Source organism: Mustela putorius, unplaced genomic scaffold (genome assembly GCF_011764305.1).
Source record: "Mustela putorius furo isolate JIRA1106 unplaced genomic scaffold, ASM1176430v1.1 tig00003853_pilon_pilon_pilon, whole genome shotgun sequence".
NCBI classification, from domain to species: Eukaryota; Metazoa; Chordata; class Mammalia; order Carnivora; family Mustelidae; genus Mustela; species Mustela putorius.
The window spans coordinates 43,015,882-43,036,899 of record NW_025422005.1 but is presented as its reverse complement, the minus strand read 5'-3'; the positions used below and the strand labels follow the sequence as shown (position 1 = coordinate 43,036,899).

The following is a 21,018-nucleotide window of genomic DNA, read 5'->3' as shown; positions in this document are numbered from 1 at the left end:
TCTCTGCTCAGCAGAGAGTCTGCTTCCTCCTCTCTCTCTTTGTCAAATAAATAAAAAATATCTTAAAAAAAAAAAAAGAAACTCTCACCCTTTGCTGGTGGGGTTACAATATGGTACAGCCACTTTTGAAGATGGTGCAGCAGTTCCTTAAACAACTAAACATATCCTTACCATGCAATCCAGCAATTTCACTCCTTGATATTTATCTAAGAGCTGAAAACCTAACGTCACATAAAAACCTGCACCCAGATGTTAATAGCAGTTTTATTCATAACTGCCAAAACTTGGAAGTGACCAAGAGGTCCTTCCGTAGATGAATGGATAAATAGATTGTGATACATGCAGACAATGGAATATTATTCAGTGCTAGAAAGAAAGGAGCCATGAAAAGAAATGGAGGAAACTTAAATGCATATTATTAAGTGAAAGAAGCCAATCTGAGAAGGATATACGTATTGTATGATTTGACCCATGGAGCATTCTGGAAAAGGCAAAAATTATGGAGATAGTGAAAAACATCAGGGGGAGGGTAGGGTGAATAGGAGGAACAATAGAGGATCTGGGGGCATCGAAAGTACTCTGGATGGTATTACAATGGTGGATACATGCCATTACACATTTGTCCAAATCCAACAACTATACAACGTTAAGAGTGAATCCTCATGTAAACCATGGACTTCAGATGATTATCATGTGTCAGTGTAGGTTCATCCGCTGTAAAAATGAACCACTCTGATGGGGGATGTTGATGCACATGTAGGGGCAAAGGGATATGGAGAAATCTCTGTACCTTCCTTTCAATTCTGTTGGGAACCTAAAACTTCTCTAAAAAATACAATCCAGATGCAGTATAATACAATACAATATACAGGTCCCACCCAGAAAAACAGCAGATCTCTACAAAAAAGTAAAATAATGGTAAGAACCACTGGAGGCAAGAAGAAAATGGAATAATATTTTTCAAGTGTTGAAGAAAAAGAGCTTCCTTGAAGGAAAGTGACTGAATTTCATGTTCTGTTAAATTAATATTGAATTTCATGTTCTGTTAAATTAATATTGAAACACGGGAGTAAAATAATTCTGAGATATTATGAGGCATGTAGAAGAATCAGAAAGTTTACCACACAGAGACCCATCTTGAAAATATCATTGTAGGACGTTCTTTTTTTTTTTTTTTTAAGATTTATTTTATTTATTTATTTCACAGACAGAGATCACAAGTTGGCGAGAGGCAGGCAGAGAGAGAGGAGGAAGCAGGCTCCCTGCTGAGCAGAGAGCCCGATGCGGGGCTTGATCCCAGGGTCCTGGGATCATGACCAGAGCTGAAGGCAGCGGCTTAATCCACTGAGCCACCCAGGCGCCCCCATTGTAGGACGTTCTTTAGCAAGAAGAGAAGTGGATCTAGGAAAATGCCATGAGCTAAAGAAAATAAGAAATATGTTTGTGAATTTTATCATCGTCTAAATGAGCAAGTATCAGAACAAACAATGATATTATATAATAATAATACAGAATTAAAATCCTAGGGCATGTGTTAAAGTCTTTCCTTGTTCAGTAGGATAGTATATGTATGATAAGAAGCTTAATAAGCCGATATGAAAAAATAAAATGAGTTAGAAGCAACAACCAAAATAAGAGATGTATAACTTCGAGTTAGCAAGAAAAAATTAATCTAGCTAATGGAAAATAGGAAAGCAGATATAAAGAAGTAATTAATACGAAGAAAGATGACTGAAATGTCTAAATGTAGAAAATAATTGCATTTATTGTAAATGAGCTAGAAGCACTTCTGGAATGGATGCATAAGGATCTTGGAAAGTCCACTCCTTCATAAAGGCAATGAGAACACTGGCAAAAATGGTCAAAATCAACTATTTTCAGAATTCTTTAAATTAACTAAAGAAAAGCTTGCAATAATCTGCAAAGTGTCTTTTTTTTTTTAAGATTTTTTTTATTTATTCATTTGACAGAGCGAGATCACAAGTAGGCAGAGAGAGGGAGAGGAGGAAGCAGGCTCCCTGAAGAGCAGAGAGCCAGATGCAGGTCTCCATCCAATCCCAGGACCTTGGGATCATGACCTGAGCCGAAGGCAGAGGCTTTAACCCACTGAGCCACCCTGGTGCCCCTGCAAAGTGTCTATTGAAGAAAGACAGCTGAGTTTTATAACAGTGAGCTTTATGATATTTTAACTTGCTCTATTCCCATTCCCCTCTCCCAGGTCCCTTTGAAAAACAACAGCTTCACAACAGTGGTTGCCGTGAAAAGTAACGATCAGGTTGACGCGGGAGGTGGCAGAATGGATTTGGAGCTCTTCAGAAAGGTCCCATCCCCAGAGAACTGACTTTATTTGACTTGTCTAACGTCTTCCTTAGAAAGCTCCATTCTTAAGTCTTGGCCCATTGGACCTGACTCAGAGCTTACTCCAGGAAAATAGGGCATTTGTTGAAACAATCAGTGGAAACTCTTTAACAGTATAATTGCCTGGGGTAGTGATGCAAGTTTGGCGTCATAAGAGACTGACCAAAAAATCAATGAATGCATCCTGTGAGAATCAACTAGATTCAGGCCCTACAGCCAGGGAAGGAGAAGGCCTGTGAGCTTCATGGAAAAATCTGGGCCTGAATCTAGAGGAAAAAAAGTAGCTTATGTCTATATGTAAGTTTGTTATAAATTTTACTGACATACAAATTATAATAAAATATAAAATATATAAAATATAAAATATAAAATATTCCCGGGGCACCTGGATGGTGCGTGCAGTTGGTTGAGCATCAGACTCCTGGTTTCAGCTTAGGCTGGGATGTCAGGGTCATGGGATTGAGTCCCAAGTGGGGTTCCATGAGTAGCATGGATCTGCTTGACACGCCCCCTGCCCCTCCCCCACCTCCCTAAAATAAATAAATAAATTTTTAAAAATGTATATAAAATGTTCCTTACTGCAAATTCCATATAGCCAGTTGATTCTCACAGGATTCATTGATTTTTGCTGAACACTTTTCTGCAGCCCGCCAGTAACTGCAAATGATGAACACGATCATTTGGACATGAATGTTGGTAGTATTTTCCTTTAAGCTAAGGAGGAAGATAAAAGCGAGAAAATGAATACATATGTCGAAATTGGACTTATTTGTTCAAGATGTGAGGAACTTGTTTTTGAATACTCCCTCGATTTTATGTGTTATTCAGAATATTACTACTACAGGCACAACACATACTTTTAGATTTAACCTTCACTTCAACATTTTCTCGGTCACTTTCGTAAATCTAGAACAGGGTTGGCAAACCGTGGGCCATGGCCAAATCTGGCCCTCTAGCCTATTTTTGTCAATAAAACTTTATTGGAATACAGCTTGCTCATTCACTTATACTTTAGCCTATGTTTGCTTTTGTGCTATAGCAGTAGGGTTGACTAGTTGCAAAAGACTATGCAGTCCACAAAGCTAAAAATATTAATTCTTCTGGACTTTCTAGAAAAAGACTACCAGCCCTGGTCTAGACAATTAACATTACAACAAATCAACCCCTTACATGTAGCATTGGCTAATTTCTGTAATGTAACTAGTTCTACCATTGCTGACTTTCCACTACAAAGGTGGTTTCACTGGCCTGTGGAACTGGGAAGAGATTATCAGAGGCACACTTTAAAAAGGACAAGAGTACTGTTTGTTAGAAAACCCAAAAGAAAAAAAATTAAAGTGGTACCAACTGCTCATCCCTCATTTGTCACCCCAAGAGTCAGGGTGAGATCCTCCCACAGCGCTCCTTGGGATGGGTGTCACTCATAGGGTGTTAGGGATGCTTTTTGGAGCATGGCTCAGCTGTGTGATCACCAGTAGAAAGCTGGGGGACTCGGCCAGGGTCATATGCATGCCTAACCAGAGTGGCCCTTCCACCCCACTTCCCTGTCCATCAGTGCAAGACTTGCTCCTCAGCTCCCCCTCCCCTCTCTTTCTTCTCTCCTTCTAACTAAGGGACGGCAAGAGTGGGTTCCCTTACTCAGTGGTTCGCATCACCCGCCGAGCTCACCTACTTGGGCTTAACTACTTGTGCAGACAAGATAAGGACATCTGAACATTTGAGCTCAGTTCTTCCACCTTGACACCACTGACATTTTGAATAAGACAATTTTTTGTTGTGAGGGCCTGCCTTGTGGCCCGTAGGGTGGTGAGAATTGTGGTGACCAGGAGCACCCCAGTAGCATACCACCAGTTGCAACAATCAAAAATGACTTCAGATATTGCCAAATACCCCCTCGGAGCAAAACAGCCTGCAGTTGAGAATTTAGTTAAACCAGTCATCTTTGACTCTTACCTCATTTTGAGCCAAAACTTGTATATCACTATGACTAATATATCCATATAACTTTTATTTCTGTTTCCAAGAGAAGAAATACATAGCCTTGGTTTTCTCACCTGCCCCCCACAACACACACACTTACCCCAGCAATGGGGTTTTGGCCATCTCACCACTGACCAGGCCAGTTCAGAAATTCCAACCTGAGGGCTGATTCCTGGGGCCATTCTTGGTACCAGCACGCCTTAATGTAAGTTCCTCATACGAGGACTTTATTGGCAAGTGTGAGTCCAAGAGCCAAGAGTGAGGCATGGGGGTTTAAAGCAGGGAAGGAAGGACAGCCATGGCAAGGATACATTATCAAATCGGTCACTTCCTAAGGCATCTGTTGCTTGATCCTGCAAGAGAAAGCTTTATGAACTATCTGAGGAGGGTCTTTCTGAAGGGAAAAAAGAGAGAAGCATCAGTTGTTCACTCTTACTTAAAGAGGTGTCCCATAACGCATCATCTGCTGCCCACCCCTGCAATCCTGGGTTTCTCCTGTCCCCATGTTGACCAATTACAGCAGACCCATGACCGCCAAGACACAAGCCATGATGCAAGTGAGAGGCCTGAGGCATGGACTTGAGGAGATGCTCACTTAGGTTCTAACTCCTGGTGCCCGAGTAATGTCCACAGTGGTGAAATAAGCAGCAGGTGAGGCTAAGGGGACCTGAAATGGGGCATAAGAGGCGTTTGACATATTTGGGCACCTGAACTTGTGCATTGTGGTTCATTCCTGGTACCTATACAACCAAAGAACCCTGCACGTACTCTAAGCCTCAACTTTCTCTTTATAAAATGAGGAGAGTCACCTCAAGCCTGCAAGATTTTTCGGAGAATTAGAGATCCTGCACGCATAAAGTCTGATCATGATGTCAGTTCAGCAAATACATTGTATGTGTGTACGCATAAGAATACATATATATATATTGATTAGTCAGATGTCAAGTCTTCTAAGTTGATCACAAGGGTCGGGTGTGGTGAGGCCAAAGCCACAGTTTCCACCTTGTGTGAGCCCGGAAGTAGGATTCTGGGACTCAGACAGCCAGAACCTGTCCACTCTACAGTTAACCTTCAGTGAACAAGTACTGCATGCTGGGCTCTGGGCACCCAGAGACCAGAGACGTTCCTGGCCCTTGCAATCCGATGGCTCCCAAGCTGGTAAAGGTGGGCAGACAATAGCAGTCGCGGTGCTGGAAGCAAGCCCAGGAGACAGGGGAGCGCAGAAGTTCTGGCGAGGTCCTAGGCCAAGGCGGGCTTTCTCAGTGAGGAGAAAATGGCCCCCCAAGCTGGAAGGCAGTGTAGGCGTAACCAGGCCAAGACAGAAGGCAAGGCAAAACGTTTCTCACCAGGTCCGCCAGTGCACCTCCGCCGTGGTTTACTGGGTCCCTGCCGGGCTGGGGGTGGCGGTGAGCGCCATGGGGGAAAAGGGGGTGCGGGAGGCCATAGCCTACCGCTTCCCCGCCCCCGCCCCCACCCGGGACAGAAGGAGGGGGCGCGGGAGTACCACACTTACTGGGGGGCGTCCACGTGAATAGACATCACCAGCCCTCGATCACCCACCCATTCGCAACTCGGTAGCGATTTGACTAATCCGCTCCATCACCGGTTAATTAAATTTTTGTGGCCAAAATAGAATGTGAGGAATATTGATGACTTTTTGTCTCTTGACAACCGTCCTTCGTTATAGTATTTTATATTTCAATAAAGAAAAGGGTATAGATAAACAGGAAGAAGACCCCACACGCTTGAGAATTCTCTGTGCACCCACCCCCAACCCCAAACCCCACAGTTTCCCCACGGGACCTGGCGGCGTCTGTCTCTTTAAGAACCCGAACCTCTGCCTCGACGGAGCGCGGCGGGTGGGGAGGTAAGGGAGGAGTGCCGGCTCTGGAGTCCCGGGCCACGACGTGTCCCGGTGCTGGGGCTCTTTAAGGAGGCGGGGCTCTGCCCGGAGGAGGCGGAGAAGTCCCGCCCCCGGATCTCCGGCTTCCGGCAACTTGGCAGGGCACGAACGTACGCGGAGGAACTGAGTCCGGAGCTTTCCCACGACCGGCTGGACTCCGAGGCCCCCGAGGTGAGGCGGCAGGGTGTGCCGGCCCGCCGGGGACAGAGGGGGCCCGCGATCTCCTGCTCGCCTGGCGGGCTGCAGCCCAGCTCCTCCCCCTGAAACACTGCCTCTGCTTCTTGGGCAGCTCTTTCCCAGACCTGCTTGGGGTTCAGTGTGTCCCAGGCTGCAGGGTGGCCCTCACTTCAGCACCTACTAATTGCTCGGCTGTACACTAAGCGCCTTACACTCGCTGTCTCATTTAATGGCCTCCGACACGTTGTGAGTAGGTACCATTACGAACCCATTTTACAGATGAGAAAACTGAGGCCCAGAGGAGCCCACAGTCACACAGCGAGGAGAAGCAGAATCGGGAATCAAACCCAGGTCTGTTTGACTTTAGAGCCTGTGCCCTTAACCATTGGCTAGGCTGACCTGCCTTTGCTCTTCACTGTGCTCATGACCATCTCTCGGACTGTAGCCTCCCCTTCCTCACCCTTAAATCTCCAATCTGTACCTGGTTCTTCAACACAGAGTGAGTGATATTGGATGGAACCTTTGATCCCCCGGGGTTAGTTTATTTATGACAGTTTCATAATATCTGTTGCTAAATGGTTGTCTTTATACAGGACGTGTCACACCCCACTAAAAAAAGGAGGCGGGGGGGGGGGGGGGAATCAGTACCATTTCTAACAGTGAAATAAGAATTGTTTGCATATATTTATTCTGGTATCCTATGAAATTTATTTATTTCTCCTTTTTAGACCTCTGCACATTTTCTTCTTAATAATTGGGAGAAGACCCACTGGCTGAATGGCAGCTGTAGATGACTTGCAGTTTGAAGGTACATCAGCTGGGTGCCCACCTTTTATGATCAGTTATTTCCACAGTCACAGAGATGGGTTTTCATTGATAGACTGGCATTTATATTTAAAAAGATTATTTCAAACATCTTGGTAAAACAATGTCGGCCACATCCAGGTCTTTTGTTTGTCTACACCTGCTGTTCTTTTTTTTTGCCAAATAGCCCTTTAGATTGGTAACATCATTAATTGAACACAGTGATTACAAAAAACGTTTATAGAGTTACTGCTTTAGTTCAAGAGACATTTACTAAGCCCCCACTTTTTGCTTCTAACTTACTAGATATAGGAGATATAAAGATAAAAGAGAAGTTTTTTACCTTGCTGGAGTAGATAAAAGTGTAAAAAGGTAATCATGGTGAAAGGTGATCAGGTCATTCCTTCATTGAAATAGTAAATATCTCATGAGTGTGATTAGGAACCAGGCAGTCGTTCTAGTTATCAGGGATAGAAGAGTGAGCAAGACAGTTCCCTCCCCTACGTAGCTCTCAGTCTAGTGGGGGAGCCATTAATTTGGTAAATGATCACTTAAATATATATCCACAAGCTATGAAAGTGCTGATGGAGCAGTTCATCACTTATAACCTGGAGCCCGACCTAGGCTAGGGATGGACAAATGCTTATTTGTCTTGCAAACAGTCACACAGCACTTACTGTATATTAGGTGCTGTTTTGCTTTACAAATATTATTAGTTCATCTGATCTTTATGTTAACTTTAGGAAATAGTTATTTTATTCTCCCTGTTTACCAGCAAGGAAACTGAGGCACAGAAAAATTAAGTAATCTGCCTAATGGTCACATAATTAGCAGGTGGTGAAGCAGGGCTTGAACCCAGGCAGCCTGGCTTCACAGCCGATGTTATCTGAGGAAGAGATGGGATGTTTAAAGAGAAATACACCTCCATCTTCAACATACAACCAGCTTCTAACCACTTCTCATCACCTCTGCCTCTAATCATGCTCAAGGTCACCATCGCCTCTTGTGGGGATTACAGCCCTTACGTTCCTTCTGGTCTTCCTGCTTTCCTCCCTTGCCTCCTTGCAGTCTGTATTTTGCAGTCAGTAGTCCTTTGAAACTAAGTCAGATCATGTCCTTCCTTCAGAACCTTCCAGTGGCTCCCATCTCACTAGGAATGGAAGCCAGAGCGTTTTCTGTGTTAGGAGGCCTGAAGTGCTCCAACCCTCCACGTCCTCTGATCTCCTCTCCTGCTACTCTTGCCCTTTCTCTCTCTGCCCTTCCCACATGGGCCTGTCACTGTCCCTCCTAGACACCAAGTACACCCTTTCTTTTGTGCCGTTTTTCTGTTTGGGAATTCTTCCAGATAGCCATGGGGCTTGCTCCCTCACTCTGTTCCAATCTCAGTTCATTTGAGAGGCCCTCCTTGGTCATCCTTTCTAAGTACAGTGGGAGAAAGTTCAGCGTAGAGAACAGCATATGCAAAGCCCCTGAGGAGGGCAGAAATTTGACTTTTTTCCCAAGTAATTGAAGGAAGGCCAATCTGCCAGAGCACAGACGGCCAGGGACACTAGCACAAGGGGAGGTTAGAGATGAGGCCAGAGCCAAATCACAGAGGATGGGATAAATGGTGTTTAGGATTTTGCTCTTTAGAAGAGAATGCAGGATGCTGTGGAGGTCATGAAAGGCTTTCCTGAGGTAGATGGTAGTTCAGGTGAGAAAGTGGAGATCAGGTCCCTTCAGGTGGGAGACACTGTGTCAGAAAAGGAACAGAGACCACACAGAGCGTATGCCAGGATATGCCAGCATGTAGAACCAGAGAATGTTGGTGACGGAAATAAAGAACACACTAGGCTTGCCCTCTAGGAGCTGAGATGGACACGAATAACTCATATGTGGCATTACGTGTGGACAGTGAGAGGTACACACGCTACCTTCCAGTCAAACCAAGCTACCTGCTGTTTCTCCAACAGGGCACACATTCTCCATCTTCTGGTTGTTGCTCCTCACATGCCCTTTGTGTGCAGTGCCATCCCTACCCCACCTCTGGCTGTCCTTGTGTGGCATCTCCTCTGAGAAGCCCTTCTTAATCCCCTCAAATAGAGGAATTATCATCCTCCTTTTTATTTTTTATTTTTATTTATTTATTTGACAGAGAGAGAGTGAGAAGAGAAAACAAGCAGGGGGAGTGGGAGAGGGAGAAGCAAGCTTCCCGCTGAGCAACGAGTCTGGTTCAGGGCTTGATGTGGGGCTTGATCCCAGGACCCTGGGATCATGACCTGAGCTGAAGGGAGACGCTTAATGACTAAGCCACCCAGGCATCTCATCATCCTCCTTTGAACATCTTTGTCCTTTCTCCCTCTCAAGTGACTCTCTCTTCCTTCTTCTGGCATGCCCTTCTGAACTACTGAACTACTGCTTTTTAAATATGAGACTGCCCACTGAACTACTGCTTTTTAAATATGAGACTTAAGTGTATCTTCCTCTGTCTGACTCCCTCAGTTGTGACCATCTTTTTAAATGTTAGTGTCCTGTCCAGTCAACAAATGATAGCTATGACAATATTTATTATTATCTCATATCATCCCCCAAATCTCTCTGTAAGATAGGTGTTATCTGCCTTTTAGAAACAGAGACTCAGAGATACAGAGGCGTTTGCCCAAGGTCATGGAGTGTTAGTCTTAACTTAAACAAAGGACCCTCTCACTCCAGAGCACTGTGCTATTCCAACACTGCAGACTGAGGCTTGACTAATTGTTACACACCAGCCACCTAATTAATTTTAGTCGTTCTGGTTCTCACCCTAAAACTGTTTACATAGCTGAAAGACAGTAAGAGTGGGCTTAGTTATCCTAGAGGCCCATTCCCATCTAGTTATCCTAGAACCATTCTCTTCTGTAGAACATACATTGGCATTGAAACAGTTTAAAAAATGTAATGGTTGTCTACAAAAAATTAGTTTTGATTTGTTATATTACCCCCATATTTTGAGACAGCACACATAAAAGAAAATTAAAATTCTCAAACATTTTATATTTAGCAATTGAAAAAAAATTACACTGTTTTCCTGCTATGGTCTTTATAAAGGATTTAACATTTCAAGTAAAAAAAAAAAGGTACTAGGGTAACCTAGCTGTATCTTTTAACACCATTTTTATATAGAACAATTTGAACTGGTATGCAAGCAACTTCTCTTGTTGTCACATACCTGTATTCAGAGAAAATCACACCCATTTTACAGAAAAATCCCAATACATATACTGCAATAAGCTTAAAGCAATGTTAAAAAGACCAGCATGAATGGCACACAAAACTGCTTCTTTGTAAATCAACTAGAATTTCTGATCATAAAGTAGGCACAGAGAGATCCAGTCCTTAGGGTGTTACTCTCTGGAAGAATAATACTTAATACTTAATAATAATAATAATTAATAATAATAATACTTAATAATACTTAAATTACCTTTAAGTAATTTTTAAAAACTAGCATCACACTGTTGAAGCGCTTGACAAAACTGCCTGTTGTAGGATTCGTGTATGCTAGTAGTTTTATTTTTTAATTTTTAAAAAAGATTTTATTGAATTATTTGAGAGAGAGAACCAATGAGCACACGAGCAGAGGAATGAGGGAGAGGGAGAAGCAGACTCCCAGCTGAGCAGGGATCCCAACTGGGGTTCTAGCCCAGGACCCCAGTATTGTTACTTCAGCCAAAGGCACAAAGGCACAACCAAATGAGCCGCCCAGGCGCCCCTATGCTTTGTAGTTTTACAATAGTGCCCTGCCAGTACTCTTCCTTAATCCTTCCAAGGTTCAGAGCTGCCTTGAGTTTTATTCAAGAGCAGCTAAATAAAGTTTGTTAGAATACCCAGAGACAGGAAGTCTCCATCATTGCTGGTGGTTGTCAGCAGTTGAGGTTCTTTTGGAAAACAATTTATCACCATGGCTTAAGAGCCTTATGAATGGTTTGTACCCCTTGTCCTGGTGATTGCAGTGATCAGTGTTCATAGGTAATAACTCAAGGGCTTTTCTCTGCAGAAACTTCCTACAGTGCTATTTTTGTAATGAAAAGTTGGAAACACCCCAAATGTCCAATTTAACAGTCTTTCCTACTCTTTCCACCTCCCTGATGGAAGCTGATGGAAGATTTTGTTCTTTTGAACATATTGTTGTAAAGACTGATATAAAATGAAAAAATCATTTTTTCTATAATCTCTAGTCGACAGCGCAGGATACAAATTTGTTTATGTAGTATCACATCCTAGATCAGTACTTGGCACACTGTAGACGTGCAGTAAATATTTGTTGAATGAATGAATGTTCGTCACTGGCATGACTCTATGGATTCACTGTGTAGAGAGAAGGAAACATACCAAAAATTATTAGTGTTTGCCTTTATGGAGCAGGACTGTGAGTGATATTTATTCTGTGGTTTCTACTTTCACTTTTGACCCTATGTTTTCCATGGTAATTACATAGGAATTCTCGGAAAAAATAACTTGCATTAACATTTTTTGACCTTGAATCAAAGAAGAGAGGTTTAGATTGGGTACTTGCTGTGGGCCAGCCATTCAGCTAAGGACTTGACTCGGGTAAGATTTCTAACTTTCCCCAAATTCTCTGTAGATACTGTTCTCTGAAGATAAGTATTGTTCTCCCCTTTGTGTAGATGAGAATACCAAAGCTTATCGGCATTGGGTTATTTACTCAAGCTCATTTTGTTAGTAAGTAACTAAACCAGGACTAAAATCCAGGTCTGACTCCAGATTGTGTTGTGTTTGTAATCCTTTTTCCAAGCTTGATTTCTAGATGAGTTTTTCTTCAGAGCCTTTTGCCATTTGTTAGTAAGTAACTAAACCAGGACTAAAATCCAGGTCTGACTCCAGATTGTGTTGTGTTTGTAATCCTTTTTCCAAGCTTGATTTCTAGATGAGTTTTTCTTCAGAGCCTTTTGCCATTTGTATCAAGTAGAGTCTATAGCTAAACGGGGGTTGTAACAGCTTGCCTTTAAATGAAAAGTCTAGCATTTCCAGTGTGGGTAAGGCCTCGGATTGCTTTCAGAATTCGGTGATGAAGCCACTTCAGCAGCAAACCCTGGTGCCACTACGATTCACATCGAGGGTCCTAGTGAGAGCCCGGCACACCAACCAGGACTCTCCAGAGGCTCGGGGGGAGAAGAGGACGATGAGTTGCTGGGGAACGATGACTCCGACAAAACTGAGGTTTGAACTTGCCTTTGAAATTGGTTTTTCCTTTTAACGTTTTAAAAACTTCTTCATGCATTTATTCACTGTCTCCTTGGTGCCACACAGAGTGCTGGGCAGTGATGACCCAAAGGTGGGTCACATGTGTCCTCTGCCTCGGAGTGGGGGTAGGGGGAGAGACAGACAGGTACCCAGGGCATTGTTACCCATGAGAAGCATGCTGGTAGAGGGGACACCAGGGCTGTGGGAGCAGAGCGAGGGCATTGGGGAGGTAGTGAACCCTAAACTGAGTCTTGGCACCAACGTAGGAGGTGGCCAAGGGAAGAAGGCAGGGAAGGGTGATCTAGGCAAAGGGAATTGTTTTGGCAAAGCCAAAGAGGCAGAGAAGAACATGGCACACACAGCATTTTTCCTGTCTTCACTTACATTGGGAACAAAATATAGGTAAAGACAGAAGATGAGGCCACATGGCTCGGCAGGGACCCAATCGAATAAATAGGAATTGTATTCTGAAAGCTATCAGGAGCTACTGAAAGATTTTAGATGATATGGCCAGCTAAATTAAAAGATAAAGATACTGTGGCCTTTTTAGGTATAAATTGGAAGGAGATGGACTGGAGGCCAGAAGGCCAGGAAGGCGACCCTGGAGGTGGTCTAGGCTAGAAGTGATGAAGCCAGAACTAGAGTTGGACACAGGTGCTTTGGGGGGTGGGGTCAGTAGGACTTGGTGGGAAATGGTTGAGGGAGACAGAGGGTTCTAGGAAGACCTCTAGGTTTCTGTATCTGGTTGGATGGTAAATATCAGGGGGCTGGTTTTGAGCACAAAGATTTATTTCTGTGTATACTATTGGTGTGTTCTGGAAAATAGTATTTCTATTAATATTTTAAAGACTTTATTTATTTATTTGTCAGAGAGAGAGAGAAGGCTCAAGCAGGCAGAGGGTAGGCAGAGGCAGAGAGAAAAGCAGGCTCCCTGATGAGCAAGGAGCCTGATGTGGGACTCGATCCCGGGACCCTGGGATGAAGACCTGAGACGAAGGCAGCGGCTTAACCAGCTGAGCCACCCAGGCATCCCTCTATTAATATTTTATAAATGCAGACATGACTGTAATACCCTAGAGGAGTACCCCGTTTATAGCATTGAGTCCAGAGGCTTATTAAATAGTTTAGCTCTTGGGTGCCAGGTGGTCTTTGTGGAACTCCATGAAATATCAAAATAAGTATTGAAGTTTATGCTAAATTAAATATCCTTATATACTAGATACTGTGGCAAGATCTTAAGCCTAGGAGCAGTACCTGGGTGGCTCAGTGGGTTAATCCTCTCCCTTCAGCTCAGGTCATGATCTCAGGGTCCTGGGTTCGAGCCCCATATCGGGCTCTCTGCTCAGCAGAGAGCCTGCTTCCCCCCACCTCTCTGCCTGCCTCTCTGCCCACTTGTGATCTCTGTTTGTCAAATAAATAAAATCTTTAAAAAAAAAAAAAAAGATCTTAGGCCTAGGACCGTAACTTTGAATCCTGGCCCAGCCAGTAGTAATAGCTATTTGGTCTTGGGTAAGGTACTTGAACTTCCCTACAACTGGGTTTCCTCATCTGAAATATAAGAAAATAGCAATGTTGACTATTGTCATCATTATCATTACAATATCTGGTGTTCATTCTGTGTTTAATAGCTGCAGACACCATTTAAAGTTCCTTATTGGATCATCTTATTGAATCCTCAAAACAACTCATATACAAGGAACTATTCTTATCTTCATTCTACAAAGGGGAATCCTGAGGCACAAAGTTTAAATAACTTGCCTCTGTATACACAATTAATTTGAGTCCTCCAGAGAAACAGAACCAATACAATGTATATTTATAGAGAAAGAGGTTTATTTATTTTAATTTTTAAAAAAATTATTTTATTTATTTGAGAGAGAGAAAGAGAGCATGAGAAGGGGGAGAGGCAGAGGGAGAAGTGGACTCCCCACTGAACAGGGAGCCCAACTCAGGGCTCAATCTCAGGACCCTGAGGTCATGACCTGAACCAAAGGCAGATGCTTAACTGACCAGGCACCCCTGTATTTATTTTAATATTTGAAAAATATTTCTTTCATGTGAGTGCGCAAGTGAGGGAAAGGGCAGAGGGAGAGAATCCTCAAGTAGACTCCCCGACCCGGGGCTTGATCTCACAACCCATGAGATCATGATCTGAGCCAAAATCAAGAGTTGGACCCTCAATTGACTGAGCCAGCCAGGTATCCTGAAAGAGGTTTGTTTTTAAAAAATTGGTTCATGTGATTGTGGATGCTTGGTGCATCCAAAATCTGATAAAAGTAGCTGGTAGGCTGAGATTCAGGAAGGAGTTGGAGTTTGAGTCCAAAGACATTTTGCTGTAGATCCAGGAAGAGCTGGTATAGCAGAGGAAGTCCAAAGGCAGCCTGTTGGAGAAGTCCCTCTTGCTCAGAGAGGTCCCCCTTTTGTTCTCTTCAGGCCTGCTCCTGATTGCTATGGCCTCCCCACATTGTGGAGGGCAATCTGCTTTACTCAGAAAGTCCACCAATTTAAATGTAAACCTTATCCAAACACACCATCACAGAAACATCCAGAATAATGTCTGACCAAATATCTGGGCGCTGTGACCTAGCAAGGTGACACATAAAATTAACCATCACACTGAGCAACAGCAGGCATCAAAAGTTCAAGAAATGTGTAAGGGGAAAGAAATCTTAAAACTGAAACATTCTATCCATTATCTTAATTCGTCTAGGAATTGGGAAGATGTTACCAATAGTCTGTGGTAGATACTGAATTCCTTGTCCTAACTTAAAGAACATGTGCAATTCAATATCTTGATCAATACTAGATCAATCAATACTAGAGTTCAAAAGAAACTTTGGTTTCCTTTGTTTCAGCTTTCCTCCCAGGATATAAATGCCATCTGTGGTATGTCAGAAAGACAGCACTTGAATACCTCCAGAAGCAGGCTGTTCATTACCATGGAAAGCGGCCACTGCCATTATTGGGCAACTTAAATTATGGAAAAATTGTCCTTTTAATGAACAAAAAATACCTACTGGAGCACCTTCCCTTGTCATGCAGAACTCCTCATAGGCCATCTGTGCCTTGTGCTGTGTGACTCCTCATGAAAGACCTGAAGTGGCAAGGGGCTTTCATTCTGTTGTTGAATAGCTGTGCTGTTAGGACCGATGTGCCCTCATGTGCCTCTTCTAAATTAGAATTTTGTGGGGTTTTTTGTTTTTTTTAATGTTCTTTTTTGTTTTCTTAGCTTCTTTGGTTTGTGTGTGTGTATTTTTTTTTTTTTTTTTTGTCATCAGAGGAGTATATTTTAAGTTTTTAGTATGTGAAAGTAGATCAGTAGATCGATTTTTTGAGAATTCAGGTGGTGATAGTGTAAGAATCTTGAGGAAGTTTGTACATGTTCATGTGTATCTATGCGTATATATGTTACTGTACCCGATACAGGTTATATAGAACTGAGCCAGGCCTTCTTATAATCCTGAAAGGGGGATCTTGTTCACAGTGCTTTTTTGGGAGAACAGTCTAGTGATTTGATAAGTCTCTCCCTGGTGGACGGACCAGGAATTGAAGCCTTTCGGTGTGACTTCAAAAAACGGAAGCTTGTTTTCTATCAGGCTGAGCTGGGCACAGCTGTTGCAAAGTTGATGAATGCCGAAGAGCTCCATCTTCCATGCGTCTTGATTTGCCATTAGATCAGCACCCAGTGTCTATGTAGGTGATAGAAGGAAATTACTTCCGTGTTCATTACATTTTATTTTACCTCTGACAGTTACTTGCTGGACAGAAGAAAAGCTCCCCCTTCTGGACATTTGAATACTATCAAACATTCTTTGATGTAGACACTTACCAGGTTTGTAAATCAGTTTCACCTTTCTTTTCACTGGTAGTAGAAACTTTTGTCTTTTATGGTTAAACAGTCACATGACGTGAAAGCTTTTGTATCCTGGATATGTTCTTATAAAAGTAAAGGTTGACATTTAAAAATACTCTTATTGTAAGAGCTGTAATAACAGAGTTTCAGTTTTGCAGTATTTGAATTTATTAAACTTTAAAGACATCTTCAGTAGACTTATCGCTGTGTTATTTTCCAGGTCTTTGACAGGATAAAAGGGTCTCTTTTGCCGATACCAGGGAAAAACTTCGTGCGGCTGTATATCCGCAGCAATCCTGATCTTTATGGTACGTATAGCATCGTTTTGATTCTTTACCCGTGTACCAGTTGAATCCAGATGAGCCCGTGGGTTGCCTGAGAAGTTGGAAAAGGGCACTGTTGGCAGGCCATGGGACATTTTATTCAGCTCTTCTGACAATCTTTTTGTGGGAAATACAATTCTGTGTTACTGGAATGCTGCGATGACAAGTAATTAGTATGTGTTTTCAAAGTCTTCAAATGACACTACAAACTTGAGACGAATTAAGTCACTCTAAGAAGAGATTGTTGATTTTAACTCTAGAGGATTTGATGGTGGAGAGAAGTGTGGGGACGGGACTCTCGCACTTACTCATTTGCATGCCGAGTCCCAGCTGTCGCTCCGATGAGCTGACTCCCCATGGGACTCAGCCAGTGGCACTGCAAGTCTGTAAGAGCAGCGGACGGGGGGATGACTGTCAGCCCTGATCTCCCTGCTGTCTGAAGGAAGGTGAGAGGCCCCCACCCAGTGCTCCTGAGGGCAAGGACTCCCACAACCGTGGCCTTCTGTGTTTGAAAGAAGAGAAGAGAGCCAACGGCTCTGGGTGCTTTCTGTGTGCGGGTTCTCTGCACAAGACTGTTTGCATGGTCACCTTTAGTTCTCTGGGGTAGATGTCATTATCTGCATTTCTCAAATGAGGAAGCCAAAGCTCGATGAGGCTCAGGAAAATGTATGCTTAGTCCTAAATAAGTATTAGAGTAATATGTTGCATATTTTGTACATACGTTGATTATAAGAGGAGAAGGAATTCATGAGGATCTATTGTGTGCCAATGACTGCATTCACTGTTTAGTCCTTTCAACAAGACTCTAGTGTGATTATCCCTCTTTTCCCTATGAGGAAACCAAAATAAAAGTCGAACTAGAACTAGCTCAGTGTTCCATAAAACCCATCTTTATTCTCTTCGCCTGATGATTTTAAGCTACAGGACCTTTTTATCACCTGGCATAGATGTCCAGTCTTTGGAGCCAGTGAAGGGGGAATGGCTGCGGGGGAGGCTGAGGAGAGGCACCTCCCAGCTGGCTTCTCTCTCTGGCAGCACCAACAGCCCCAGCCAGATGTCGGTGCCGCGCCTGGAGCACCAGGGAGCGCCGCACACACATCCTGCCTTGGCCCATGTCTCTCGTCGAAATGTTGTCAAGGTGGTCTCTCTCCAGCTCTCTCATTCATTCTTCTAGCCCGAGATCTTGAGAGGCCGTGTGTCTGAGTGATCCGTGCCATCAGCACCTGGCCAGAAGAAGCACGCCAACAATTTTTGAGCACCCTATTTTGTGCGAGGATTCAAAGATGCAATCATAGTCTCCACTCCCAAGGAGAGAGAAACGAGAGAAAGAACATCTGTTGAGCCAAGTGCCAAGAGCTCAGCTCCGTGTTACTGTTTCACAGTTTTATTTCCCCCGCTCTGAGGTAGCCTTGTCTTACAAAAGAGAAAATGGAAATTTGGGGAGCAGAGCTTGCCCACAGTCACAGACTTAGCCATGAAAATGACACTAGCAAACTGTGTGTCCCTGTCATTGGGGGAGAACCTGGATTAACTCACTTCATCCTCATGGCAACCTGAATGTTATGAGGCAGTTACTCTTATTATCCTATTGTATGGATAAGGAGGAGCGAAACCGATATCCCTCATCTCTCTGGTATGCTGCCTTTCATGGCAAAGTCAGGATTTGAACCTAAAGCTTACTTCCTTCACAACAGTATTAGCCTCATGGACCCATAGACATGGTTAAGAGGAGGTACCATATAGGTAAAGAGCTTGGTAGAGGAGAAGACTGGGCCTTGGCAGGAAAGTGGAGGTAGTGGTCTGGAAAAAGGTGACAGAAGCACCAGTCTGCAGAATTGGAGGGAGAGATTGGTGAATTTGACTCCATGTAAACTAAAATAGAAAATTTCTGTGCCACAAAATAAACCATAAGCAAAGTAAAAATTAGGAAAAAAAAGATAAATAAGTGACAGACCAGAGGTAATATTTGCAATTCTCATAAGCAACAAAGGAAGAAAAGCAGGAATATGTTTAGAACTCCTACCAGTTATGAGAATAAAACCAGTTATAAGTTCTGGGGGAAAATGAGCAATTCACAGAAAAGGAAACCCAGATGGCCCACAAAAACATGCAAAGATGCTGAGTCCCACCTGTAATCACAGAAATAAAAACAAAACAAGGTGTATATTGTAAAGCTCATCATTTTAGCTAGCATGTCCAAATGGGCTTGTCTTCATTCATTCAGTTAATTCAGCAAATATTGAGCACTTCACTATTCTAGGCACCAGAGACAGAGCAATGAGGAAAACAGACAAAAGTCCTTGTTTTAAGGCAGTTTAGAATCTACTGAGCTTAGCAGTAAGCATGTAAGAAAAGTCAGATAATATATGCTAGTGGTGGGGCGCCTGGGTGGCTCAGTGGGTTAAGCCTCTGCCTTCGGCTCAGGTCATGGTCTCAGGGTCCTGGGATCAAGCCCCGCATCAGGCTCTCTGCTCAGCAGGGAGCCTGCTTCCCTCTTTCTCTCTGCCTTCCTCTCTGCATACTTGTGATCTATCTCTCTCTCTGTCAAATAAATAAATAAAATTTTAAAAAAAAAAAATTCTGGTGTTAAAGGCCAAGGTGAAAAATTTAAAGGACAGAAAGTTTGGGTGGGTGGGGGGATTTGAAATTCAAAAAAAAAAAAAAAAATTTAAGAGGTGAATTTACTCTAAAGGTCTGGAGGAATCAGCAGCAAGCCATGTAGATACCTAAGGGGAAGGCATCTGAAGCCGTGGGCACAGTAAGCACAAAGGCCCTGAGGCAGACAGTTGGCTCGGTATGCTCAGAGAACAGCAGAGACTAGTGTAACCTGGCAGAAAGGAAGAAGGGGACCTAGTAGATGAGGTCAGAGGGCAGAGTGCAGGGGTAAGTTGTATAGAATCTTGGCAACAAAGAGGACTTCAGCTTTTTCGTGAGTGCAAAGCCACTGGAGGGTTTGAGCACAGGAATGATGTACTCTTAAGTCAGAGCATCAGAAACATTAATACCGAGAGTTGTCAAGAATGTGCACAGCAATGGAAACTTCTGTGTGTCTGGTGGGGATGTAAGCGGTATGCGAAAGGGAACCATTGGAAGATGCTCATACCCTACCACTTAGCAGTTCCACTCCTAGATGTGTGGTCCTAGAGAAACTCACAAATCAAAAGAAGACATAGAAGAATATTGACTGCAGCAGCAATGCTTACAAGAGCAAATACTCAGAAGCAACCGCGTATTCATCATCAGGAGAAGAGACGTGAACTGCGGTGTGTTCATACACAGAATCTGCAGTTTTTAAGAATGAATGAGATCGACACGCATCAATGTGGCTAAATCTCAGAACAAAAGATAAATGAAAAAAAGCACATCATAGAAGGATGTGAGAAGTTTGACCCCGTTAAAAAGACTTGAAAAAGTAGCATGACGGGTACACCGGGGTTGGTTTTATCATCCTTTGTACTTTCCTGGATGTTAGAAATATTTTATAATATAAAAATGCATAATGCAACTAAATTAAGGCTCCCTCCCACCCCGCCCCATAATAAGAGTAGGAATTTGGCAGGAGAGAGGAAGAGAGAAGGCATATGAAGCAACCTGGCAGGCCCTAAGATGTGTGGGCGGTTGTGTGCCTCTGGAATCCGAGCTGTCTATGTGCCCGCAGGCACAGGACACAGTGACTGTATCTGTTGTGCATCATGGTGTCCCCAGCACCCGGGCTCGGGTCTAGAGGACAGTGGGTTCTTACAAGTAATGGCCAGTAGGATATGATGCTCTCTGCTTTCTAGTGATAGAAAGTATAATACTTGGGCCACTTATGGTCGTGGCCCATTGACAATACAGGGTCAGTTTTGTTTATTTGTTCATCAGAGATTTGGGGGGTTTTTTAATTGCTGAATTGTAGGAGGTGTTTTGGTCTTGTTTGTTTGTTGCCTCTTATGTATGGTCAGTACACAGAATAATACAGTGAACAAGATTTGGTCCCGTAGCAGAGAGCGTGTAGGCTAGCGAGTCAGTAGCAATTAGTGGAAAGCCACTGTTGGTGAGTCTTGGAGCGTCTCAGTCGGTTGCTTGTGCTCCCTTTCCCACTGTCAGGAGCCAGCCTGGCTTGGAGAAGTGCTAACCTGTTTCTGCCAGGCATCTCCTACAGCACAGTAATTTTCTGAATTTTGTGATATGTCACGGCGCCTGTAGTTATTCCCAAAGGTGTCCCAAAACATTGGTGAAATTGGAAAATTAAATTCCTAAAATTTATTAGGAATCTCTCGATTTAAAAATTCTGTTTGGAGGCACCTGGGTGGCTCAGTGGGTTGGAGCCTCTGCCTTTGGCTCAGGTCATGATCCCAGAGTCCTGGTATCGAGTCCCACATCAGGTTCTCTGCTTGGCAGGGAGTCTGCTTCCT

The 21,018-nt window shown here is 43.4% G+C and overlaps 1 protein-coding gene and 1 long non-coding RNA gene across 5 annotated transcripts in view; one reads left to right on the top strand and one right to left on the bottom strand.

The window, feature by feature from the left end:
- Positions 1 to 1,282: 1,282 nt before the first annotated feature.
- LOC123387339 lies at positions 1,283 to 6,265 on the bottom strand. 2 transcript variants are annotated; one of them, XR_006601754.1, is made up of 4 exons: positions 6,142 to 6,265; positions 4,439 to 4,691; positions 2,938 to 3,072; positions 1,283 to 1,419 (listed from the first exon to the last, which is right to left on the bottom strand). It is a non-coding gene; the product is annotated as an uncharacterized LOC123387339 (long non-coding RNA). The 2 variants fall into 2 exon arrangements; XR_006601755.1 differs by lacking the exon at positions 6,142 to 6,265 and adding an exon at positions 5,685 to 6,131.
- Positions 6,266 to 6,279: 14 nt separating this feature from the next.
- The window catches only part of YIPF1 (Yip1 domain family member 1), a 38,984-nt gene continuing 24,245 nt past the window's right edge, over positions 6,280 to 21,018 (top strand). For 2 of the 3 annotated variants that reach the window (XM_013055613.2, XM_013055616.2), the window contains exons 1-6: positions 6,297 to 6,412; positions 6,698 to 6,769; positions 7,147 to 7,226; positions 12,261 to 12,421; positions 16,197 to 16,277; positions 16,519 to 16,606. In XM_013055613.2, coding sequence (XP_012911067.1) covers positions 7,196 to 7,226; positions 12,261 to 12,421; positions 16,197 to 16,277; positions 16,519 to 16,606 — 361 coding nt within the window. In that variant the 5' untranslated portion in view covers positions 6,297 to 6,412; positions 6,698 to 6,769; positions 7,147 to 7,195. Of the gene's footprint in view, positions 6,413 to 6,697; positions 6,770 to 7,146; positions 7,227 to 12,260; positions 12,422 to 16,196; positions 16,278 to 16,518; positions 16,607 to 21,018 lie in introns of all 3 variants that reach the window. The other variant, XM_004751573.3, reaches the window with a different exon arrangement.